At 42.5% G+C, this 27,404-nt stretch overlaps 1 protein-coding gene and 1 pseudogene across 1 annotated transcript; both read right to left on the minus strand.

Moving 5' to 3' along the window:
- Positions 1 to 81: 81 nt before the first annotated feature.
- LOC133922019 (protein MKS1-like) lies at positions 82 to 1,753 on the minus strand. Its single transcript, XM_062367170.1, has one exon. The coding sequence runs from the start codon at positions 1,432 to 1,434 to the stop codon at positions 613 to 615; it is 822 nt and encodes a 273-aa protein (XP_062223154.1). The 5' UTR covers positions 1,435 to 1,753; the 3' UTR covers positions 82 to 612.
- A 16,944-nt stretch (positions 1,754 to 18,697) lies between these two features.
- On the minus strand, positions 18,698 to 22,641 carry LOC133923041 (GATA transcription factor 12-like; annotated as a pseudogene).
- Between the last annotated feature and the right edge of the window lie 4,763 nt (positions 22,642 to 27,404).

The following is a 27,404-nucleotide window of genomic DNA, read 5'->3' on the forward strand; positions in this document are numbered from 1 at the left end:
TTGAGATTAGAGACAAGCCCCGGTGGAGAATACATGACCAAGTAGCAGGCAGGAGAACATGGAACCAATGGATGTGAAGAATGAACGAACCAATGAAACTAGTATACATGAAACAATCACCAATCATCATCTCCTTCGTTTACAAGTAATAACAGAGCACAAAGAATTAAAAAATATAACAAGGAACGAGAGAAGATTAGCAGCCTCCACCTACCTACAGTTGACGATTTCATTAACACACAGGAAACTTGAGAACGAAAATTCCTACTCTGATGAATTAATTAATCAATCAGTTGCTACCATAGGCCAAGGCCAACTTGCTCTCACCTCCTGACCCTGCTTGTACGAGAAAATATCTAACAATGGACTATTTGTTCCAATAAAATCGAAAAAAAATAAACAAATCTAGCCACCGCTTCATCTCAGCACCTGCTTGATTCCAGCTCAACACCCCAAATGAAGTACCAAGATGGTAAAAGCGATCACAGGAAATTAACCGCGTTGTTAGGACACGGATGCTTTTGATTTCTCGCGTTGCACCGCACCGGACGGCAAAGAAGTAATTAATCAAATCAAATCAGCAGAAGGGGTGTACGGTAGGGTTGATCAGATTTACAGGTCTGGGAAGTTGCTGAAGAACTCGAGCACGGAGAAGGTGGCCGGCGACGGCATGGTGGGCGTGGCCAGCAGCAGGCTGCTGCACGGGCTCGGCGCGAACGGCGCCTCCAGCCCGGCTGCCGCGCGGGCAGCACCGGCAGAGGGGAGGAACGGGCTCAGCTCGCCTAGCCAGGAGAGGCAGCTCGGGTCGAACGGCAGCGGCGAGAACAGCCCTGTGGACGCGGCCGGCGGGAGCGCCGCAGGCGAGAGGATCCCCGGCCGTACCGACGGCGGGCCGAGAACCGCCGCGAAGCTGTCCATGTCCGCCGCAAAGGACGTGGAGTAGTCGTCGGCGAAGTAGGAGGGCGCCGGCGCAGGAGGCAGCGGCCGGACGGACCTCTCGATGGCGGCCAGCCTCGCGGCCGGGGAGAGCGCCGCGGTGGGCGAGAGCAGGAACTCCCGCGGCTGGAACTCCAACGGCACCGGCGGCGCAGTGGACGGCCCTGCCCCCGCCGCCGCGTCGAATTGCGCCGGGGCAGCGGAGGCGCCCGCGCCCGGCCCGGTGAGGCGCTGGACGAGCGCCATGAAGTCCCCCGGCTTGGTGTGGATGACCTTGGGCGAGGCGTCGTAGATGATGACGGGCGCCCGCGCCTGCTGCTGCTGGTGGTGGTGCTGCTGCTGCTGCTGCGAGGCCGGCTGCAGGTGGTGGTGTCTTGGATGCGGCGCGACGGGCGGCTTCCTGACCTTGTGGGAGTCCTTGCTGACGGCGAGCGGCGGCGGGCGTGGGCCCTGCAGCTGCCGGCTGCGCGGCGACGACCGGTCCGACGAGGCGTCCATGTACCAATCGCAGCAGACAGCAGGTGCAGGAAGGTCGGGGAAGACGACGAGTCGGGGACTCGGGGTAGCTCGCGAGCCGTACAAGGCTTTGTAGCCGCAGGCAGAGGGGGAGCGTGGAAACGGAATGGAATGGTTCAACGCGAGGAAGAGGAGGCCTGCAAGTGCACGGCGCTGTTGACGAGGGAAGGAGAAGTCCACGAGCTAGGCTAAGTCTCGCTTTATCATGGAGACCGGGAGAGGTGCTGCTCCCTTTTGATTGGATAATCTGGTTTCCATACCTTTTTATATCATGTCTTCACATCTTATCTTTTTTTACATTTTGCTCTCGCTCCTGGCCCAAAGCGCATCTGCGGCCTATGCCCATTCACCTATACGGGCAGTGCCCATCTTGTCCTTCTCTATATTCTGCCCTCTCTCGTTCAAAGCCCATCTACGGTCCATACGCACCCACTTGTACTGGCAGTGCCTCGAGTGCCACCCACTCATATCTGCCTCTGCAGTTGTCACCACCTCCTCGGCATCAGCCGCTGGCACACCACCTCTAGAAGCAGAGATCCACCATGTGGCTCATCACCAAGTACAGGTGGTCCCTGGTGCCGCACGTGCCCACGACGCACCTGATGCTCGGACGGCCCCTTTCGCGTCGATCTCCCACCTCGTCATCCTCGCAGGCATGCTCTCCCTCCCCTCTACAGTCTCCCCTACCGCCTGCTGCAACAACAGCTTCTCCTTCTCTTACCCATCCGCCTCCCTTGGGGCTGCCTCCGTCTACTATTGCCCCCTTGACTTTGACCCAACCACACTCGGCCGCAAGATCTAAGTCCTCGCATGGAACTATCTCCCCTCCGTCCGCCTCCACACCGCCGCTGGCGTGCTCGAGGTGGTCCGCTAGTGCCTTGCGTGTCAGAATAATTCTTGAGCGCTTAGTGTGCATATGTTGTTTTAGCTTTTAGTTTGTTTAGTGCAGGACCATGTCTGTCGGTTGTGCGTGTCTGTAGCTCGAGGTGTGCATGTTCACGTCAGAGCGAGTCTTTAGCTTGTGCATTGTGCAGTATGCCTTGACGTGTGGGATGGCGCACGAACTGGAGGACGTGCCTGCTACACCTTTGGCATCCCCACCTGCCACGCCTACTGCACTGGGCATCATGACGTTGCCTCCTGCTGCAACACCTATAGTCTAGTATGTGTCGCCACCAACTGAATTGGGATATGAGCTGGATGCCAACCATGATGATGAGGCGTCGCTGCGGTTTCATGACGTGGATAACATCATCGGGCCAACGACACCGCCTGGGTATGCACTGCGTGAGCTGGAGTTCGGCGAGCTGCACACAGTGAGCGAGGAGGAGCCTGCATCGCTGGCAGAAGCGGAGCGACAACCCTGTTGGCGCAGGGCGATGGAGGAGGAGCTACAGTCGATTGAAGAGAACCACACCTGGACACTCATTGAACTCCCACAAGGCTGGCATGCGATCGGCCTCAAATAGGTGTTCAAGGTGAAGCGGGACGAGCACGACAGTGTTGCAAGGCATAAGGTACGATTCATTGTGAGGGGCTACGCACAACCCCACGACATAGACTACGACGAGGTCTTTGCTTCGGTGGCGCACATGGAGACGGTGAGTCTGAAAGTGCATCTAGGTGAATAGGGACTAACAATGGTGTTAAGTTTATTAGTCGGTTGTTCTATAGGTAATGCATTGTGAGCTATGCATGAGCTCTAGGTGAATAGAGAGATTGAAAATGCATCAAAATGAATGAGCTTTAAGTGATGCTCAGGTAAGTGATGATAATACTTATAGACTAATAATTGTGTTAAGAATTGTTATTAGGTTATTCCATAGGAGATACATAAGTGATGAATCATGAATTTCTTGAGAAATGTCATGAGAATAAAAGAAATGCATCGTTGTCATTGAGCTCTTAGTGATGCTCATAAGGAGAAGGAAAAGCTCAATAAGATTGGCAATAAATTTGAAGACTAAGTTACTTGTGGAGATCAAGTAACTAAAGGTTCTATATGAAGATTGACAATATGAATGAAAGCTAATAAGTTACATGTGGAGATTAAGTAACTTAAGCTACAAAAGTTATCAATTAGATTTTATGGACTAACCCATGTGTTTTGTGCTTGAAAGTGAGATGAGGGTTAGGATCCATAAGAAGGTATAAGTTGAATTGAAATCATATATGCCAAGAGTGAAGAACAAGAGTGGACTCCATATTTGCTAAAGTGAATTTCTTGAAGATGTTGAATACAAAGTGGTTTTCTATGGCAAGACGGTGAAGAGCAAGCAAGACTCGGCTGCGATGGACCATCCGGTGGTGAAGGACAAGTAAATAGCTTGGCACCGAAGGACCAAGGCGGTGGTGAAGAGCGAGTGAAGGCTTTGCGCCAATGGACCGTGTGATGCCATGGAAAACTATGAGTGATTCACATCAATCATATGAAGAATCAAGTAGAGATGGAGTGAAGAATATATGAAAGTTGGTAACCCTCAAGGTTTGAACGAAAGAAGCGATACTTGAAAAGTATTCAAAGGCTCAAAGTGGTTCAAACGAGTTTTATCTTTTAATTTGAGTATAGGTATGCCGCACTATTAAGAGGGATGCAATGTAGAGCTAATTGTCGTGTCTCAGTGCTCAAGTGTTTCTAACTAAACCCAAGTGAGAGTTCTTTTTAGAAATCCCGATGCAGAAAGTGTGAAAGTGTTAGAATTGGGTTTCGGAGTGTTACTAATTTGATCCAATGTGTTTGAGGTCATGAATTTAGCTGGGATGTGTAGTCTTTTGAATAAGCTTTCCATAGAGTCCAAAATCGTCAAAATCGGACTTCGGGATCAAAAGTTCTCGCCATTTTTAGAAAGCCAGTTGTGCTGAACCCGGATACTCCGGGTGAACCCAGATTCTCCGGGTTGTCTAGAGTCTCCGGGTGAGGCTCCGAGTGGAGGTCTCTGTTTGGGGCTATCTAGTTCACCCGGAGTCTTCAGGTGAACCCGGATACTCCGGGTTTCGGAGTCTCTGGGTTAAGTTCCAGCCAGGGGTTCTCGGTTAAGCTTTCCTGTGCCAACCCGGATACTCCGGGTCAGTACAAAAAGTGCTGTAACATGTAGTTTTTTTAGGTGGTCTATAAATAGCCCCTCACCCCCATCCTTTGGAGCTGCTGCAAAAGCACGAAAGAAAAATATTTTAGAGCCAAAAGAACTCCTTCCCACTCTATTTTAGTGAGAGATTTGAGAAAAAAAGTGAGTTGGGTTGTGAGATTAGAAGATTTAGTGCAAGTGAGCTAAATCCAATCTTGAGCACTTGAGTTCATCAGCAAGAAGTTCTTGAAGCATTTGTTACTCTTGGAGGTGAAGCCTCCTAGCCGGCTAGGTGTTGCCCGGCGAGTTCCTGTGCGTTTGGTGAGCCGCGTGAAAGTTTGTGAAGGTCGATCTTGTCTCCACAAGGGAAGAGATAAAGCTAGTGAATCGAGAAAAGCGGTTGAAAGAGACCCGTCTCGTTGGAGCTTCCTCAACGGAGACATAGGAACCTCTAGAGGAGGTGTCCGAACTTCGGGAAACAAACATTGTGTCTCCTCTTTTGTTTCCTCATTCTTGTGTTCTTGCTTAATATTTATACATATTGCTCGATCTATTTGCTCGTGTGAATTTGATTATAGGTTATCCGTGGATCTACTTTGAATCATCACTTAGAACAAATGACTTCATTTGGTTTGAGCTAGAACTCTTTACCCGCTGTTTAATTTCAGTTTTCGGGCTAGTTTCTGTACAGGCCCTGGAGATTCTGGATTTACCCGGAGATTCCGGAACTGTACAACCCAGAGTATCCAAATCAACTCGGATACTCCAGTGAACAGTGCTTTCAGGATTTTTTAATTAATATTTTCTTGCATATCTTCTGCTAGAATTGAATAATTTTTGTCACCTTAGCATTGTAACTTCCACACTTATTTAGGGTGATTGTGCACTAGTTGAGCCTAGCATATTTAGGTTTTTCAGTTGTGAAAAATTCGTTAGTTTATATTCCGCTGCAAGGTTAGACCAACGGTAAAAAGGGGACGAATTTTTAGAAAAACGTCTATTCACCCCCTCTAGGTGACATCATTGTCCTTTCAGAGTCTTCTTCTCATTGCTCCAGCGGCACATGAAGGTTGGGAGGTCCATTACATGGACGTCAAGTCGGCATTCTTGAATGGCGACCTTCAGGAGGAGGTCTTTGTGGAGCAGTCGCCGGGTTTCATCAAGGCCGGCAAAAAGCATCATATACTTAAGCTACACAAGGTGTTATATGGCCTACATCAGGCTTCATAGGCTTGGAATCACAAACTGGATGATAGTCTTGTGTGTTTGGGTTTCAAGAGGTTTCCATTAGATCATGCTATTTATTGCAGTGGAGAGGGTGCAAAATGACGGGTGCTTGGTGTGTATGTCGATGACTTGGTGATCACTAGCACTAGCAGCTCTGGCATTTAGAAGATCAAGAAGGAGAGATGACTAATTTGTTCAAGATAAGTAATTTACGGCTGTTGCACTACTATCTTGGCATCGAGGTAAAGCAGCAAGCTGATGGCATATCTCTTAGTCAAAGTGCCTATGCAACGAAAATTCTGGAGAAGGCAGGAATGGCATAGTGCAATTCATGTCAGGTGCCCATGGAGTCTTGGCTTAAACTCAGCAAAGAGAGTACGTGTCCACCTGTTGATGCAACTGTGTACTGAAGTATAGTTGGCAACCTTAGGTATTTGGTCAATACCCGCCCTGATATTGCATTCTCGGTTGGGTATGTCAACATGTTTATGGAGGAGCCAAGTGAAGATCATATTTCAGTAGTAAAACATATCCTAAGATACATTGTTGGGACAAGTGATTGGGGCCTCTTCTATGCAAGGAAGAAGGAGTACAGCCTGTACTATCAAGCTTCAGTGATAGTGATCTGGCTAGAGATGTGGATAGCTGGACGAGCACTTCTGGAGTCATTTTCTTCCTTGGTGATGATCCAATCAGCTGGCAGTCAACTAAGCAGGAGGTTGTGACTTTATTAAGTTGTGAGGCTGAGTATATAGCTGCTACTGCTGCTTTTCAGGCTGTTTGGTTGGCACTCTTGCTTACCGAAATCATGCATTCAGAGGTGAGCAAGCCGGTGCTAAGGGTGGACAACAAGTCCACTATTTCTCTGATAAAAAACTCAGTGCATCAAGACTGGAGCAAGCATATAGATACAAGATTTTATTTGATCCGAGAGTATGCAAGAAATGGCCAAATTGAGGTGAAGTTTATCGGAACTTAAGAATAGGTTGGGGATATTCTCACAAAGCCTCTCTGCAGAATCAAGTTTCAGGAGCTTTGCAGGAAGATTGGCCTCCAACAAAATCAGTAGTTCAGCACGTTAAGACGTAGGTAGTGTTTGATTCGTGGAACGAGATGGGACGGAGCAGATCCATCCCGTTATTGAGCTGTTTGGATGGAAAACAGTGTGATGGAATGGATCGAAATCAGGAAATATTTTCCAAAGATTTAGAACGGAACCATTAAAAAAATGATGGAATACCGTCATTCCATTTTGAACATGATACTGAGGATAAACCCGATATACTAAAATAGACTCATTATCTTACTCGAAAGATACTTATACTACTAAAGTTCTTTCAATAATGTTAACAATATTATACCTTAAAACATATGTCGATAATTTTAACTAATTTTAAGAAACCAACAATATTATTATATGTAAATTTTTTATTCTTGTTGTGACGTATAGAAATTCAACTAGTTACTTAATTAATTGATTAACAGATTACGGTGATCCAAAAACAAATCCAATCCGGACGTGATTTCATCTTGGACGACCTTTTCTACTCGTCTTTGCGGCAGCTCACTTTTAGACGGCTCAACACGCCAGAGCACAGCTACTGATCTGGATGCATCGCTGGTGTGTTCTTGTCCGCGTGCGCTTCTCGTACGTGTGGCTACTTGCTCGCACTGCCTGCCTGCTTGCGGCTAGCTAGTCGTGGTCACAGTGGCCGTGCCAAACTACGGCGCCAAATCCTTTGCGCCTTGTGATTTGACGGTGCACCAAATCCGTGTAACGCGTCAAATCAACCGATGTTTAGGGATGGTCTAAAGGCGTCACAAGTCGTGGCGCCAAACGATGATCGATTTCTGAATAACATTTTCTGAAAGATTCATTTGTGGAAAACGTTTTTGGAAATGACAGAGGGAAGGACAGATCAAGGAGCTGTACTAGCTTAGGCCAAGCTCAATTTTTCTTTTTGGCTGAGGCCAAGCTTAATTTTTCAAGGAGTGATCCGGCTTAAATAATGCACGTGGATATATGGTCACTCTTATCAACCTTTGCAACCACCTCGTGCACGGTGAGTTTCATTAAGAAATTAACCACATGTGTTCCTTTTTTTTCGTTAAGCTTCACTGGTCCTTCACAGCTGTCGCAACCTTGAAGAAAGGAAAACGAGAAGACCACACGTCTCGTCGATCGATATATGGATCATGGATGGACCCATGTGGTTCGATCTCCATTTGCTGCTTACTTTGCAAATTTTCCTGTACTATTATCTTCGTTTTTAAATAGATATTATCTTAAAATATGTAAACTTAAATTTTAAAAACTTTAATCACTAATATACACAAAATTATTATAATTTAGCATATGAAAATGGTAGTAATGAATTTGTCAAGAAAAATAATTTGATATCATTTAATTTTTATCAATTTTACTAAAAAATAAATATAAAAAATAATAATTAAATATATTTATTGGAGACTGTAGATGTTCTTAAATGATAAGAAAAAGAACGGGAGTAGTAGTACTCAAGAAAGCAGATGGAATGGAGTGAGCTGGACTGTACAGCGAGGGATCGGAGCTGTTTGGATAAGTCCGCCATAAATGTGCTCCCTTAAGCTTACGTACGCACCGTGAAGCGCCCCACATCGATGGGCATTTAATTTTTTACTATTTTTATGGATGAATGACTATAAATTAATTATATTTACTTATATTTAGTGGCTTAGTGACATCATATGTTATTAAGACATTAAATTGGTATAGATAAAAGTAACAAATAGTTAAATAATCTCAGATCGATTAGCTATTTTCTAACCTGTGTTATTTTTTCCTTAATCATAAATTGATCAAATATGGTGGCCACGGGATTTATATATTTAATAGGAACAAAGTAGATACTATGGACAAAGTAGGTTATTTTATTCATTGATGACATGCTTTGCAGCAGTTTTGACGATGAATATTAGTTATGAATACCTCAGGTTTTTTCATAATTTTTGAGATATATCTGTATTTTCATAATTTTTGAGGTATATCTTTAATTTTCAGGTTTTTTCATAATTTTTGAGGTATATCTTTATTTGTAGGAAGTAAATTTCTAAATGAAAAAATATCTATAGGTATTTAAGCGTTTAATAACCAAGAAGTTTATCTTAAAAACAAAAAGAAGAAGTCTAAAAACACGTACGCCACTATCTCTCATATATATATATATATATATATATATATATATATATATATATAATGTCGCGTCACGATAGATCAATAATTTACCTATCGTGGACAGGCCCACAAGACGACATTAGATTATAAAAAAATCCACCGTACAAACACAAGTTCCTTCTCTCTACCGCCCTCACGAGTCAGGAGTCATGTCATGAGAAAAAGAAAAGGTCGAGGATAGGGCTGTGAAACGAAGCGGTGGGCCGGGGTGTCAGTGTCACGCGCGACTCGTGGCGGCTGCAGAGTCTAGCGCCCTTTCCTAGCACTTCCTTGTCGCTCAAAGACATTGAGGTGGACACGTACGAGAGCTGCGTGCGCCCTCGCCTCGGAGGGAAACCGAGCCGATCCAACCGTGTCAGCGTCGATGCGGAAAAGAATCCATCCTACAGTCAACGGTCAACACCGCTGGGTGGGCTGGTGAGGTCAAAGCTAGCTCGAGGAGCATTCTAGACTGACAATCTACTAGCAACCGCCTTGATGGGATAGAAGCACATGCAGCACGGACTTTACTATATGGGTGGGCGCGTACATAACCTGTAAATGGTTTGAGTTAGAACTGGTTTTAGCAGGTTGATTTTTGAGTTGAACTGATTTAAATCGGTGAGAAATAGGATGAGATGGCTATTGGGCTGGTTCAGTTTGGGTTAGCATTTAGAATGGGCTGGTTTGAATTGAATTGGCTTCAACGGTTTAAGATCACGGTTAAAAAACCGACGGTAACCGTTCAAAAATCGCGATAACCGACCTTCTCGAACCGATTCAGTTTCAGAAACCGAACGGTAGCTGAATTTAAATTCAAAAAATTCAAAAAAATAAAAATAAAAAAAAACTTTTAAAAAAACCAGACACAATTCTAAGACCTTCTGTGAATTTTTTTTTTCAAAAATAATATCGTTTGCATCATATTCTATAGGGAGAAAGTTTGAAAAAAATGAAAAAAATTGAAACGTGCGGCTCATGTATTAACTCATGTTAAGGAAAAATTTAACATACAAACACATATTTTTCTTGTGTAAAACGTATTTTAAGAGAATCTTTAAAATTGATTTCACTTTATTTAGAGTTTTATTAATTTCTCTATGATTTTTACAAAGTTCACAAGCATAAAGTGAATATGTTAAGAAACAGTATTGTAATTAACTTTTTCATGTCTACTATTATTTTTTCTACGTAAATCATAGTATAAATAAGATAATGAAAGTGGTTTCATTAATTTTTGAGGTGTGATGAGTTAGTTATGAATTAATCTAGTTGCAACACATTTACACAATTATGCATGTTACAAGAACTAATTCATGAGTTCATGTATTTTTAAAAGACATAGGATCATATAAGAAGACTAACAAAATTAGTTTCATGATTTTTGGATTAGCAAAGAGTAAACTATACATTTAACTTGATTTAACAAATACAATTTCTCACAGAAAATTTTGAACCTTTTTATGAGTATAAATACTTTTATCATGTAGATTATGTTATAAGGAAACCAATAAAATTTCTTTCACTTTATTTGAAGCTCAGATGAATTAGTTATTGATTTTACAAGATTGAGATAATTTTTAGGTTTTTTTTGTTGAACTTCACTGAAAATCGAGAAAACCGTTCGATAAATCGAGAAAACCGAGCGGTTACTGAGAAAACCAAGCGGTTACCGATAATGTGAAAAATTCGAGAAAATCGCTCGATAAATCGCAAAAACCGCTCGGTAACAGATCCAAACCGACCGGTTAGCGAACGGCTAAAATCGTGATTTTTTTTCCAAATTTCAAATTTTGCCAAATGAATTTTATCTGATTTTTTTTGAATTTTCGACCGGTTACCGTTGGAGCTCGGTAACCGAGCTCCGATCGGTAAGGTGAACCTTGTTCAGGATGAGATCGGTTCTACACTGTGATTTGAAGCATAGCCGAGAAGCTCGAGAGCTACCGATTCAATGATTCCATCGTCAAAACCCTCAACTTCCTTTCCTCCCATCACGCCGACTTAAAAGTACATTTAGATCTCTTATGTGGGTTTTAATGATTGACGATAAGCGATTAAGCGACTAATATGTTCAATGAGTATGTGAATAGTTAAAAGTTCCAATAATGAAACTAAAACAACGTCAGTGATCCAAAAATAAAGAAAGAAGATGGTGGTTGAATATTCCTAGGGTTATAGTATTTTGTTTTAATTTAGTATAGCAATACCGTATTATTAAGAGGGATGTAATGTTGAAAGTTTTGCCATAAACTTAGTGCTCAAAGTTTATCTTGAGAATGACAGAGACAATTCACAGCACAGACACTTGGGTTGAAAATGTTCTTAGTTGATCAGATGTTCCAGTCGATTTAATCGGAAGTTCCGAAACCAAGGGAATATCCGGTGTGTTAGATTTTTTAGGCTCTTGGGTTTTTGATTTTGATTTAATCGGATGTTTCAGTTTTTTGGATCGAAAGTTCCAATGTGGATCGGAATGTTCGGAGTTCCTCAAATCCTAGGATCTCAGTTTTTTTTTTTAGTTTGCTAATTCGTAGTTCTGAGATCAGAAGTTCCAATGTCAGCCGGATAGTCTGAATCCCCAAATTCCAGGGCTCTCTTTTTGGCTCAAGTTGTTAATTGGAAGTTCTGATATGTTAGGTTGAAAGTTCCGATATGTATTTTATTCCAGTTTTGGTTTGGGTGGAGTAGATCGTGACTGTTACTTTGCACTGATCGAAAGTTTTGATGTGGGCTGAAAAAGTACATAACATCTAGTCTTTGGAGGGTATCCTATAAATACCCCTCCCTTTCACCGTCTCCGGGCTGCTGCTTGCTTGAACCAGAAAAACCTCTCTAGAGCCCCAAAGAGCACCTTTCCTCTCTCTTGCTTTGTGCTTCATCTTGAGAAAATGATTTGAGTAAGAGATCTAGTGAAAGTGAATTTGAGTTCATCTTTAAGTACTATGATTCATCTCCAAGCATTCTTCGTGTGTATTTGTTACTCTTGGAGATTGATGCCTCCTAGACAGCTAGGAGTCACTCACAAGCCCTAATCGATTGTGGTGTGCCGTGAGGATTGTGAAGGCCGGGTTCCGCCTTCGAAAGGGAAGGAATAACAAGTGGAGCCGGGAAGTACTTTGTGCAACCTCACGAGGAAAAGGGTTAAAAGAGACCCGACTTAAGTGCGACTGAGCCCCTCAACAGAGATATATGATCCCCTCAAGGATCCGAACTTTGAGAACAAATCCATTGAGTCTCTCTTCTTTCGTTATTTCTCTCCTCTTATATGTTTTTGAGCAATTCGGTTATTATCTTGAGTTAGATTTTGGGCTTACTAGTTCTACTTCAAGTTGGATAGCATCGTATCATGTTGCTTCTTGCATTTCATAGTTTAACTCATTCTTGCTTGGAGATCTAGCTAGATTCAAATATCAGGCAAATCGGAAGTTCCGATTGTCAACATTGGAACTTTTGGTGTAAGTCGGAACATTCGATATTTTATATCGGAACATCCGATCTGTTTCCGTTGTGCTACTTTAATATTTTACAAAAGTGCATATTCACCCCCCTCTAGGACGCTATCTTGATCCTTCATGGTATCTGTTGGCGGAAAAGCCAAATCAAAATGTGATCGGCACTAAGTGGGTATTCCGCAACAAGCAAGATCAAAACGGAGTAGTGACAAGGAACAAGGCAAGATTAATTGCACAAGGCTTCACACAAATCGAAGGTGAGACTTATGCCCCTATTGCTAGATTAGAGTCTATTCGCATATTGCTTGCTTTTGCTACTTACCATGATTTCAAAATTTATCAAATGGACGTGAAGAACACATTCCTTAATGGACTCATCATGAAATTGGTATATTTGAACAAACTCTTTTAAAGATTCTAAATTCTCATCTCATGTCTATAAACTCTATAAGGCACTCTATGGGCTTAAACAAGCTCCTACAACATAGTACGAGTTCCTTAAGGATTTTATAGTAAAGAATGATTTTGAAATTAGGAAAGTCGATACTACTCTCTTTACTAAAAAAGCATGATAATGACTTATTTATGTGCAAAATATATGTCGATGACATTATATTTGGTTATACTAACAAATCTTTTAGTAATAAGTTCAGTAAAATGATGATCAAAAGGTTCGAGATGTCGATGATAAGAGAGTTGAAGTTCTTTCTAGGATTTCAAATCAAACAACTCAATGAAAGGATGTTCATATGTCAAACCAGAAACATCAAGGACGTGCTCAAGAGGTTTGACATAGAGAATGCCAAACCTATTCGGACTCCCATGCAAGCAAATGACCATCTCGACCTCAACAATGATGGTAAATCAGTTGATCAAAAGGTATAACATTCATGATAGGCTCATTGCTTTATGTTTGTGCATCTAGGCTCGATATTATGCTTAGTGTTTGCATATATGCAAGATTTCAAGCCGCTCCGAAAGAGAATTCTTCGATATCTAGTTCATACACCTAACCTAGGGCTTTGGAATCCTAAAGGTTCGAGTTTTAATCTCATTGGATATTCTGATGCAAGTTATATGAGTTGTAAAGTGGATAGAAAGAGCACATCGGATACATGTCAATTTTTGGGTAGATCCCTCATGGTAATCTAAGAAACAAAACTCCGTAGCTCTATCCACCGCCGAAGTGGAATATATTTCCACGGGTAGTTGTTGTGCACAATTACGTTGGATGAGGCAAAATTTAAAAGATTATGAAATCCATATGAACAAAGTGCCTCTGTTGTGTGACAATAAGAGTGCCATCAAAATAACCCCGTCCAACACTCCTAGACCAAGCACATAGATATCCGATGCTACTTCCTTCGTGATCACTCTACAAAAGGAGACATAGACATACAACATGTAAGGACGGAAAAGTAACTAGCGGATATCTTCACCAAGCCCCAAGATGAGCATATGTTTTGTGAGTTGAGAAATGAGTTAAATATCTTAGATTCTCGAAACGTGGATTGACTTTTTGCATACATTGTTTGCATATTGCCTATGTGTTTGAACTAATATGGTGAGCATATCTTGGCAACGTGTTGCTCTCTAAATGAGTGTATACAAACCACATGATGTGAATAAATTGATATTTTTGCAAATAAGTGACTCTTAGGTGACTTATGCGTAAAATGAGAATCTAGTGCTAAGAGATCCCATTCTAAATGAATTTTGGTCCTTGTACAATAATTGGACCCATACAAGTCCAATATTTTGGTCAATTCACCATTGTTAGTTCCATTTGTGTTTTTGACTGCTTATCAGATTTATTGGTTCCGTTTCATACCAATTTATCCATTTTGATCTTCGGATCGTGTTGATTCACTTGTGATCATAGCTTTGATTGATTGTTTATTCGCTGCTCACAAGTGGAAAAACATCCATAGTGTTCGACTGACCAATCTCTCAAGTTTCAATCTGTATCTCAAGTTTCAATCCCTCAAAGCCTCTGATCTGCTGTAAATTTGCACATATGGGAACATCCGGTATTTTAGACCGGAACATCTGATTTGTTGAAATTCCTAGAATCTTCACTGAGAAATTCCCAATATCGAAACTTTTGATTTATCTATCGGAACTTCTGATCTTCAGTTTTCTGGAAATTTGTACATATCAAAACTTCCGATCCTCTACCAGAACTTTCGATGTGGGAATCTCGATAGTACCTTTAACCTCGGTAAAGCATTTTTCCTTTGCATTCTATACTTTTACCGTCGGCCTCTCACTTCATCTCGTGACTCCACCGAATACCGGACCTTTCAGGCTACTGGAACCTCCGTGGATTCTCCTTCGGCCAAAGATTTTGTTTCCTCTCTGAATCGAAGTTCATCTCTAGTGTTTGAACCCCTTCGAGGTAACTTCATATCAATTTAGGGTTCTTTTGAAAACTTGAAAATCTTGTGAATCCTTTCAGTGAAAGTGTAGCATGTAGTCCCTAGTAGTCAAATCTATCACCACCTTTCATAGTTGTTGGGGAAAATCGCGAAAAACTTGATTTAGGTGCTAGGTCATGAAATTCGGAACTTCCAGTCAGGGACACCAGAATTTCTGTTCAAAATCGGAACTTCCGGTTGAAACCATCGAAACTTCCGATGTTTATGTTTTTCAGCACTTAAGTCAATTTGTTCTTTCGATCTTCTTCCAACTTGACTCTAAATCTTTATCCATATCATCTTTTATCTCAGGATCAGTGTAAATGGAAAGAGGACATGGACATGTCTATGAGAGGAGGATCAAAGCTAGAATCGATCCATCTTTACCGAAAATCTCAAGGGGAAGACTCAAATCAAAGCGAACAACTAGTGGGGGTAGAAGTCCATACCCAGATCTTTCAATTGGTTCTGAGCAAAGTGTTCAAACAGTGAATGTTGAAAGAAGTGGTTCTCTACTACCTAGAAGAGGAAGCAACTCTAGTGCTCAGGAAGAAATTGAAGAAGATGTTGAAATAGAGGAACACGAAGAAATTGTACTCTTAAGGATGTATGTGCCTGACAGAGCAAATGATCATCCAAGGCATTGCCTCAGTTACAAGGGCAGGTCATCTGTTGTGAAAAAGGAAAGGGAAGCTGATCCCTTTAAGTATGATAGGTTCTCTACCGATAATCGCTTTTGAAACTTCTTTCAGCAGGACTACTATGAGTCGATCATTCTTCTAAGGAAGTATCTTACTTCTCGTATGAAGTGGATTAATTGAAGCTATATGAAAAGCCAAGATGATGACATTTTTAATAAAATGATAGCCGCTTGTGACTTTCATAAACTCAAAAGGATCATAGCTTTTGAATATCCTTGGTGTGAAGAAGTGATTGCTCAGTTCTATGCTACCATGTATGTTGAAAAGGATGCTGCAAGGACAATTCATTGGATGACAAATGGTTCATGGTACAACATCAAGTATTCAATGTTTGCTAGACTTTTGGGTTTCACTCCAGGTGATTTTTGTAACTCAATGTAGATCCACAGTGAGAGTGTGTTGGAAGCAAGTGATATGGAATTCATGTACAATATGGATGAAGAATACATTCTTGGCAAAAAAAAATATCTTCTTCCTTTCTATACTTACCTAAAAAGGATGTTTAGGAATACCATTGCACCTAAGGATGGAGATGCCAATATTATTCTTTCTTTCTCAAGAAATCTACTTGCAAGAATGAAGAAAAACACAAAGTTTGATGTGTTCAACTTTATTTGGGAGGAGATTAGCTTCACTTACATTGACCCAAATAGAGGATGTGGATATGGGCCCTATATCATGTTCTTAATTGAAAAATTCATATGGGCCCTACATCATGTTCTTAATTGAAAAATTCACAAATCTCTCTTTTCATAAGGAGCTAAAGTACACCAAGCTGCACGTAAGGTTAATTAAGCGTGTTCGCTCCTCTATGAGAGAGGAGTCACCTCACGCTGAAGCTTCTTCTTCTTCCACTCTTCGGATCCTAAAGTCCATCTTTTGCTTACTCAAGACTACTTCTGTGAGATTAGAAAGAGAGAGCTGCTAGGAAGAAACTCACTATGAGAGTCAAGGAGATCCACATGCAACTTGATATTCAGCCACCATGCTCTCCCGATGGTTCTGAGGTTGAGGATAGCAATGAGGATGTGGTAGAGGATCCTTTCAGTGCAGATCCTGCTCCTGCTCTTGATCATAGTTCTGAGTCCGATAAAGATGAGGAGGGAGGCGAGGAGGACAATGATGAGTAGTTCTATATCTTAACTTCTTTATTCCCTTTTGGTGTCTTGATGCCAAAGGGGAGAGAAAAACTTAATCTCATATCTTAGGTTTTCTTCGGTTCCTTTTTCCATCGCTGTTAGTCTGACGTTGTTTTATCCGAGTTTATATGTTGAACCTTGTTTTACTTTTTTTTAAGAACTCAACTCTTTTGTGCTAGTGTGATGTAATGTGATACATTTACGTATTATGGATGTTATGTGATGTCATTTTATACTATGTGTGATGCCATGTCATATGCATTCTTTATTTCTTATATGAGATGACATACTTTATGTTTTCATATTCTTATATGCCACAATGATTGCACATGTTCACGCACTTGCACCCCACATTGAATGCCCCCTATGTGCATTTGATATTCATTTCAAATTTCTCCAATGCACATCTTTAGGGGAGCTCACTATATATCTTTGCATTCAAAAATAATTTTATTTAATTTTTTGTAAGCTTTAATCTTATTATCATCAATCACCAAAAAGGCGAGACCGAAAGTGCATCTAGGTCCCCTATATGGATTTTGATGATTGACGATAAGCAATTAGGTGACTAATATATTCAGTGAGTATGTGAATAAGTAAAAATCCCAATAATGAAAGCTAAATGACTTGTGCGATCCTCAAAAATAAAGAAAGAAGACGACAATTGAATGTTCCTAGGGTTATAATATTTTATTTTAATTGAATATAGTAATACCATACTATTAAGAGGGATGCAACATTGAAAGCTTTGCTCTGAACTTAGTTCTCAAAGTTTATCTTGAGAATGAGAGACACAATTCACAACACGGACACTTGGGTTGAAAATGTTTTGAGTTGATCAGATGTTCTGGTCAATTTAATCGGAAGTTCCAATACCAATCAGAATGTCCGATGTATTAGATTTTTAGGTTCTCGGGTTTCTGGTTTCGATTTAATCGGATGTTCCAATTTTTTTGGATTGGAAGTTCCAATGTGGATCAAAATGTCTGGAGTTCCTTAACTCCTAGGGTCTTGGGTTGGTTTTTAGTTTGCTAATCGGAAATTCTGACGTTGAGATCGGAAGTTCTGATGTCAGTCAAATAGTCCGATAGCCTCAAATTTCTGGGCTCTCTGTTTGGCTCAAGTTGTTAATCGGAAGTTCTGATATGTTTAGTCGGAAGTTCCGATATGTGTTTTATTTCAGTTGTGGTTTGGGTGGAATAGATCATGGTTGTTACTTTTCACCGATCGAAAGTTCCAATATGAATATCAGAAGTTTCAATGTGGGCTGAAAAAGTGCATAACGGCTAGTTATTTGGAGGATATCCTATAAACCCCCCCTCCCCCTCACCCTCTCCGGGCTACTGCTTGCTTAAACAAGAAAAACCTCTCTAGATCCCTAAAGAGCACATCTCCTCTCCCTTGTTTTGTGCTTCATCATGAGAAAGGGATTTGAGCGAAAGATCTAGTGAAAATGAATTTGAGTTCATCTTTGAGCACTAGGATTCATATCCAAGCATTCTTCGTGCGCATTTGTTACTCTTGGAGATTGAGGCCACCTACATGGCTAGGAGTCACTCACGAGATTGTGGTGTGCCATGAGGAGTTTGTGAAGGCTGGATTCTATCTCCGAAAGGGAATGAATACCAAGTGGAGCCGAGGAGTGCTTTGTACAACCTCACGAGAAAAAGGGGTTGAAAGAGACCTAGCTCAAGTGCGACTGAATCCTTCAATAGAGACGTAGGATCCCCTCAAGGATCCGAACTTTGGAAACAAATCTATTGAGTCTCCCCACTTTGTTTATTTCTCTCCTCTTATGTGTTTTTGAGCACTCCAGTTATTATCTTGAGTTAGACTTTGTGCTTGCTAGTTTTACTTCAATCTGGATAGCATCATATCCTGCTGCTTCTCGCTTTTCAAAATTTAACTCATTATTGCCCGGAGATCTAGCTAGATTCAAATATCAGGCAAATAAGAAGTTTTGGTTGTCAACATCGGAAATTCCGGTGTAAATCGGAACATCCGATATAAAAGTGCATATTTACCCTCTAGGCCACTATCTCGATCCTTCACGGCCTCCGTTGATTAGTCAGGGGGCAACACAACCCAGCATCGTGCCACCGACCCTTCCCTTCCGTCGTCGGTTCCTCCCTTCCTCCCCCTGTCGGGCCCACCATCACCCGACACACGTTGCACAATGTCTTGGGCCCCATGGGCCTGGTCCTCCACTATGACGTCTTGTCCGTCTCACAATGTAGCATCGCCACCCTTCCTCAACGCCGCCGAGGCCAAGCCACTCGACTGCGCGAACGCGCTCGAGGGTTGTGCCTACGATGCTAGTGGCACATACTTCTTCTTGGACGGCTTCGACAGCTTCTTGGCAGGTGGTAGGGAACGCTTGGGCTGAGATGTCGGACTCGACTGGCGAGATAGCCATGGACGCTGGGGACGTCAGTGAGGCCGAGGGGCGGTGGGAGCACATGCATGCATGATGACCAGTTTCCTGGTGTAGCGCAAAAGCGCTTGCTACGAGCCTTGGCTGGGACCGATGCCTCCAGGAGGAACTAACCAGGTTGCGCCACAGATGCTGCAACTTTAGGGGTCGCGGGAGCCCGCGACACGTTCGCCCCTAGGAGAAGCCACCGGCAGGGATGCTATTGATGAATTGCAGCTTCTAAAGGTCCTCGGTGGTGAAGGCGTCGTCGCCCTTGCCCATGTAGTTGGACAACCATTCCATCTCTGCCAATTGGTTGTACTGCACAAAATTCACAGCAAGTTTAGCCACTACTGGTTCTGTGTGTTTCCTTTGCGTACTCATGGAAAATTTTGAGTTAAACTTTGGATAATTCTCCTACACCTATTCGATGGAAGTGTGGAGAGTGGAGTTTGAAATGTTCTATTTTTGGTATTGTTACTATTTTTGTTTATCTGGGGCAGAAAAACTGATCCTTTTTTTGATCCTTTTTTTTGAGTTATTAAGACTCTGAAGGGCCAATTTCAAGTTGTTAATGGGAATTAAAATGGAGTTTTGTAACTGCAGTCTACAAAATTGTAAGAGGAATAGATTGCATGGAATATTGTGTATATTATATTGAGTTTTGAGGACGGAATATATAGAGTACAGATGGCTTGGATATCAAGCAATCTTAGAGATAAGTATAGAAACTAATTCTATCCTACAATAACAACCGGATCCTTATGTTTCCTATACCATATACTATAACATCCCCCGCAGTCGCAGCGGGAGCGTCGCAGACGATGAGACTGGAGAGGAAGACCAATGACATCCCTTCGTAGTCAAAACAGCGCGATGCTGATACTGTGATTGGAGAAACCGACAAGTTGCTCATGCAGATGGTAGCCCTTTGTGCCTGATGTCGAGGTAGCCGAGAGCGAGGCGAATAGCCGTGGTCAAGGATACTGTGCGTGAGATAGCTGTGGTCGATGTAGCCGTAGTAGGGGTTGCCGTGATCGAGGGAGTCATGCATGAAGCCACGAGCACAAGGGGTGCCATGGTGATGGGCGCAGGGAGGCCAGAAGGAATAAGATGGTGACGCGGATGAGGCAGTCGTAGAAGAAGAGATCAATGCTGAAGTCAACACACTCGGGGCCATTGAGGACGAAGCATGCACTGGGTTTGCCAGTCCCGGGAATGCGTTGGGGACGAAAGCGCACACAGATGTTGCTAATACCGGGCGCGCGAAGGTAGGGAGCCCAACCATATACCAGTGTCTGAGGGACCAATAGAGAAGGCCTCAACGGTCGTGGTGTGCAGAGAGGCGAGGAGGAGAAGGTACGGATGCACCCCGCAGTTCCCGGAGTAGAGAAGAGGTCGAGGAGGAGACAGTGACATTGGCGACGAGGTTGTGTTGGATGAAGGCGGTAGAAGGAGGCAGAACCAGCGCCATGGATTGGCGACGCCGATGTCCGAGAGCGTGGCGGTGGTGCTCGAAGAAGCCGGTGAAGAACACCTGAACAACATGACAAAGGCCAAGGGCACCGACGACTAAGGTGATGATGTGCCGAGAGAGGCGACGTCGGTCGGCCGAAGCATCGTGGTGCGCGGGATGACAATGAAGTTAGATGACGGGATCCTCCGTTCAATCGAACCATGCTTGGGAGGGTATAGTGGGGCGGCAGCACTGTGGCCTAAAGGCGATGCAACGACATCCTTGATTCTCAGGAGGGAGACGCGCGTACTCGAGGAGGACGGAGGCCACGCCCGATCGGCTGGGAGGCGCGCGGTCAGATGATCAGACCGAGGGCTTCCGAGGCGGTCATGGTGGAGGCGGTCCAAGTGGTGAAGGCGACAATGAACCGGTGTAGAGCGCAATGTGGACGGAGTTGTGGGGCAGCGACGTGTGAAGGCATCCCAGAGCGTTGTGCCTAACCGTGCCGTACGGGTGGAGACGGGGACCGACGTGGTTGGTGCAGGCGCAACAGTCTGGAGGCGTGCCATGGTCGAAGACGGAGCAACTGGAGATGAAGTTGTGGTGATGACGCATGGGAGGAACTGAGCCACCCGTGCATGTGGAGATGACGACGGAGACAGGTAGAGTCGGATCCAGGCACGTGGCAGCCCGTGCGCATTGAGACGGGGACCAGCGTGGGAATGAGGTGTGTGACAACGGATGGAGACAAAGAGCTTGGCATGCAGACGAGCGTCGATGCAGATCCAAACCATGCGTGATGGAGACGGGTGACAGCAGATGGATTTGAGCTACCAAGGTGCATTGTGAACAGAGGCGGACGAAGTGGCCGATGGACGAACGAACAAACCTTGGGGTCAAGGTCAGCGATGTCTAGCACGTGGTCGAGACAGATGGAGGATGAGCGTGTCGATGAACCGTGTTCGGCCAACTTGTGGAGACGTGGTGGCCGATGGAGCAGTTGGCAAACCTGGGACGTGTGGAGACGGCGGAAGCAATGATGTGTGGAGTCAACCGACTAGAGGCAGCATCGATCAGATCACGAGCGAGCGGGGCGTCGAAGCAGGAGATGGATCCAGACGTGACGTGAAGCGTCAGTTCGGAGTGTGGACAAGGCAGTCGGTGACGAAGCCGAAGTCAGAGGAGATGCGTGTGAAGATGACGAACGACAGCGGGTGATGCAAACTGATCTTAGATCATAAAAATCAAGAAGAAACATCGATCAACAACCGACGAGAGAGAAAAATCAGATCAATTGATCGAAAAAGGGCGATCAATATGATCGGCGTCACGAACCCTAGGTACGGGCGATGCTGCCCCTAACGAAGATCATAGAGATTGATCTTCCCGGAGGCGCGCAGTGCGGAAGCTGGTGTTGGCTAGGGTTTTTGATGTAGGATTAAACTTAAACTCGTAATACAGTATAAGAGGAATAGATTGTGTAGAATATTATGTATATTATATTAAGTCTCAAAGACGAAATATATAGAGTACAAATAATTTAGATATCAAACAACTCGAGAGATAAAAATAAAAACTAATTCTATCGTACTATAACAACCAGATCCTTATATATTCTATACCATATACTTAAAAAAAAAACATAACAAATTTCTCCTATGCATTCTCATTTCCACTTAATTTTCCATTCATCTATTTGAAAACTAAAAAAATACCATAAGAAACACGAATTCGCCAAAAGAATTCATTCGAATCAACGCAGGATTAAGCCACGAAGAAAAACTTACCGGCTCGCACAGCTCCCCGGAGAAGTCGCCATCGGCTAGCACGGAGAATGAGTTGTTGCAGCTGTCCAGGGCCGTGATGGTCGACGAGTCGGTCGACGAGTTCCCGAGGCCGCCCTCCTCCTTGTTGCCGCCGCTGGAGTTGATGGCCTGTAGGCACGACGCCTCGCCTTCGCTGGCCATCGCCTCCCCGTCCCCTTCCTCGTTGTCGTCGTATGGCAACCCGAGGAGATCGTCCATGACGAAGTAGTCCCCGCACCCCGACGCCTTCCTCTCACGGCCCGTGCCGCCGTAGTAGCCATAATCGGCTGCCGCCTCCATCCCAGGCCAGTACAAACAAACCAAACCAGTGTGAACAGAGGGGTAGAAAATGGGTTTGGGACCGTATCCAGGAAATGGGCTTCAAATGGTTTGGAACGGCTTTGGGACATGTGGTGAGGTTTGGTTTGGTTTGGGCTCAATTGTGTAGCTGGGTTGGTTTGATTTGGGTTTGGGAGGAGTGGTAGGTTGGGATGGTCTGGACTGAGATTTGGGAGGGTTTGAGTGGCTTGGTTTGGTTTTAGGTGGTTATCAACCCATTACCAGGTTTACGCACGCGGGGACTGTAATTGCGTGCATTCTTGACAAATCCAAGCTCGCCGAAAATGATTGCCATAAAATGGAACTACTAGCCCCGAAAGAGCATATATATATATATATATATATATATATATATATATATATATATATATATAGCATATGCGTAGTTACTATTCACACCGTGTATATTTTCAGTTACAACTCATATTAGGTAGACCAGTTACAACCATACATATAGAAGTATATAATTGCAACCTCAGATCGGCATACATACAGGGAATCTTTTATTGATTCTAATCGTTTAAATGAAATATCTCTAAAACCACAGATCCGATTTTCGATCCGTTTGAAATATATTATTGAAAAAAAAAATATGATTAATAAAATGAGATCCATAAAGTCTATATTTTAATGAAGTTTTAAGATCTTAACATAGTTACATCCATGTAAATTACTCGGTTGCACTTTATGCTATATTGAAGTTATAACTTGGGTTGTTAGCTGTAATTTAGAAATAATGGAGTTACAACATAGTAGACACTCTAGTTACGATAATATATCGTCGAGTGAGTGCTAATTACAATATGATAGACACTCTAGTTATAATATAGTAAGCAATCTAATTACAATATGTATTATTGAGTGTTGACTAATTACAATATATTGAACACTATAGTTACAACATTGCCGATTGCAATATGGTCACAATTAGTTACAATCAGTCAGTCTAGATAGGTAAGTTACAATCTCGCTATGTATATAGTTGTAACTGCTCTATACCTATAGTTGCAACAAATAGTTGTAATCACTTTATGGTTATAGTTGTAGCCTCTTTATGAACGTAGTTGTAACTGTTTGCAATCGCTGCTCACGATATAGGAATGCGCTCGGTTATCTAGTGAGCCCGCGGGGTAGTGGGATGGTAGGATTTTCTTGTCCAGCCTTTGACCATGCATGGGTGGTGGGAGTTGGCTCATCAGGTGATGTTGGTTGACAACATGTGTATGTGCGTAATTCACATAGCCAGTGTACGTACCTACAAAAATAGATATACAGTATATATAGACACACATATACATGCGCGTGCTATTTTACAAGGTATTTTCTACACCTCTGTCCACACATAATTGGCCCAACAACAGTCGGGCCAACCCCTAGCTGGGCTCAACACCAGCGCACCATGTGTCCCCCACGCGCCCCTGTGAATGCTTGTCCAACACAACAGTAATTGTCCATTAGTTGTTATTTAATAATTCTTCAGTATTTTTTTTTATGATTCTGATGCTTCAGTGTTTGTCAGTAATTTTGTTCAGTAGTTGTCCAATAATTTTTAGCAGTATTAATAGTTGTCAGTGGTATTAGTAGTTTGTGCAGTAGTGTCAATAGTTTTTGTTCAGTAATGTTAGTAGTTTCAAATCATGGTAAAATCATTCAGTAGTTAGTGTCAGTAGTATCAGTAACTTGTTCAATAATGTTATTAGTTTTGTACGGTAGTTTATTTCAATAGTTGTTAGTAGTTTGTTCATGCCCAGTGGTTAGTAGTATCAGTAGTTGTTCAGTAATATTAGTAGTTATTGGTCAGTATGTGTTAAGTAGTGTCATGATAGTGTCAATATTTACTAGTGTCAATACTTAGTAGCATTCAGTAGAGGGGAGGGGGCGCCATTGGGGGTAGCGGTCGAGGCGCGTGAGGGGTGGGAGTATATATATGGGGCCTGGATGAAGAATAGCATCCCCATACATATATACATACATATATACATGTGAGCGCTATTCTACACCTAGGATGTAGAATACTATTCTATACCTGGATCCAACCGTACAGGGACAAGAGTACATATATGGGGCCCAGGTGTAGAATAATATTCTATACATATGTACATACATACATATATACACATGAGCGCTATTATACACATAAAGCGTAGAATACTATTCTACACCCTATATATTATACTGCTAGAGTGTAAAATATTATTTCACATCCTGACCCAACCTTCCAACAAGACACAACCCCAGCTTCCCACCTGAACCGCTCTTCCTCCAACCGCACCACCTGATCACGCTAATTAATTAGCACCTGACCGTGCTCCTCTTCTTCCTGATCACCATTGCCTGCGTCAGACTCCGCTCCACCTTGCTGCTCCGCTGCCCAGTGGCGGGCCTAGCATTTTCAACTTGGGTGTACATATCCATCGTGATCGTGCCCGCACGCAGCCGTGTGCGCCCTGCCTCGCTCATGCCCGCGCCGTCACCGCGCCCCACCTAGCGTTTGAATTCTCTCATAAACATTTTAGTTCCAGATTCTCTCTGAAAACATTTTTTTTACAGTAAAAACAATTGACATACATATACAATATGAGCATAATCTCTGATCATTTTTGAACAATTGTTGCATGCATTTGCATTTAATTGGAATTGATCAAATTCTTGAAAAGTGATGTCATATGAAGAAGCTTGAAATTTTACTATATAATTTATATCTGGAGATAATTTTAGAAATTAGCCCATTAATTAAGATGAATATTAGCGATTTTTCCTTATTTTTGGGAATTCTTTTAAAGCTCTAAAAATTCATGAAATGTGCAAAAACAATCAACTTTAATGAATTTTAGTTTGAATTTTGTTCAGGCTTTTTAAGTGCAACCAGTTAAAATAGGTTGCTTATAGATTATACAACCTACACAAAAATTGGTAGATTTTTTGGAGACTTCTAGAAAGTCTAAACTTATAGGGAAAAGTGATTGAAAATATGGATTTTTAGGCAATCTCGCAACAGCTGAATAGAAGGGCTGAATCGGGAGAGAATGGGGAGAAACGGCGATTCGGTCCGATTGCATGGAAAGTTTGGATCGCTGTCATTTGGATACCATTCCGCAAGAATCGCTTGTGAATCCAGAAGCTCCGAGCAACAAAACTAGTAATATTTTTTTTATAAATATTTGGATGTACATATGTACATCCATGACCTCACGTGTGCCCGCCCCTGCCACTGCCCCTGATTTTCTAGCGCCAACTCATGATCGCTCCTCAGGCCTAAGATCAGAGCAGCGATGGAAGGATCTAGCTGAGACTCATCTCGCCACATCTGCCATGGCCGCCGCCACTACTATGGCCAGGCCATACGAGGCAACGAGGGGAGGAATCAGACTTCCAGGTTGAGGGAATCCTGTTTTGAGGGTCTGGTGGCCGAGATTGGGATGGGAACCGGTTAGCCGCAGTGGAGTAAGGTGGCATGGCGAGGAGCTTGGGAGAGGATGCTCGAGGCTCTGGGCATGAGGAAGAAGGCTGTGTCAGAGAGGATGAACAACTGAAGGATGAAGGGTTGCACTACTGAACCCAAGAAAAGGTGAATTACTAAACTATGAAAATATATGATCAACTACCGCCACAATTTTCCTGTGGTTTAGAGTTGACTAACTGAAGCATGAAAATTGCTATGGCTTGGAATTATTGATGATTACTAAATCTATGAAAGTAGCACTACTGATAAAAAAAACTGAAGTGTTGAATGAAATTTGCTATTGATTGGAACTACTGAAAGTGCCAAAATTTGCTACTACATGGATGCTTGGAATTACTGAAGAAAAAAATTGCTATGACATGTAAGGCAGAAAAAAATTAATGAAGCTTGGAAGGATAACTACTGAATCCAAGTCATGGTAAAATATGTTGGTAGTTGCTTCTTTCCTAGTCATATGAAAATCTGTAGGTAGATGGTTTTCAAGACTGCTACAAATTTTCAATGAGTTGAAAAGATTGACTATTGAACAGATCAGAATTACTGAAAGGATGAACTACTAATGAATTTGCTATGGTAGTCAAAAATTGCTATGGCTTGGAATTACAAACAACTATTAATGAGTTATTGAAACTTAGAAGAATGAACTACTGACAATTATTGACTAATGACTACCAATGAATTACAAAAACATTAAGAGACGACTGAAGGAAAGAAGAACTACTAAAGCATGAAAGGACATGCGAAGTAAAGGACTATTGAAGAAAGAAAATAACTACTGCTAAAGGAAATAAGGAAATATTGAACATGAAAAGGATGAACTACTTAATCAGGAAAGTCGCTTACTTCTTACTCATAGTAAAAAATGTCAGTAGTTGCTTTTTGGGACCCTGCAGCATGAAAGAGAGTAATACCGAATGATGAAGAAGGACTACTCTGTCCAATTCATATCAAATTCTTGATAAATAGACTTAAAAATACTGAAGAAAAAGAAAAGAATACTGAAGAACTACTGATCCAATTTATAGCAAATTTTGATTTCTTCGGTAATTTGGCAGATAGTCCTTGTTTCATTTCTCAGTAACTCTTGTGAGGTGCAAAATAGCTGAATGACACGTGTCAAATTAGTAAGTATATGTTTGTTACTGACACATAATGTATCTTACAGAAAATAAAGCAGCACATACATGTCGTTCATCATATTTAAAAAAATGACAGTATGGAGAACTGCATGTTCATTAATCATAAATCATGAGTGGCAGGTTCTGCTGAATGATAACAT

This window comes from Phragmites australis, chromosome 6 (genome assembly GCF_958298935.1).
Source record: "Phragmites australis chromosome 6, lpPhrAust1.1, whole genome shotgun sequence".
Classification (NCBI taxonomy): domain Eukaryota; kingdom Viridiplantae; phylum Streptophyta; class Magnoliopsida; order Poales; family Poaceae; genus Phragmites; species Phragmites australis.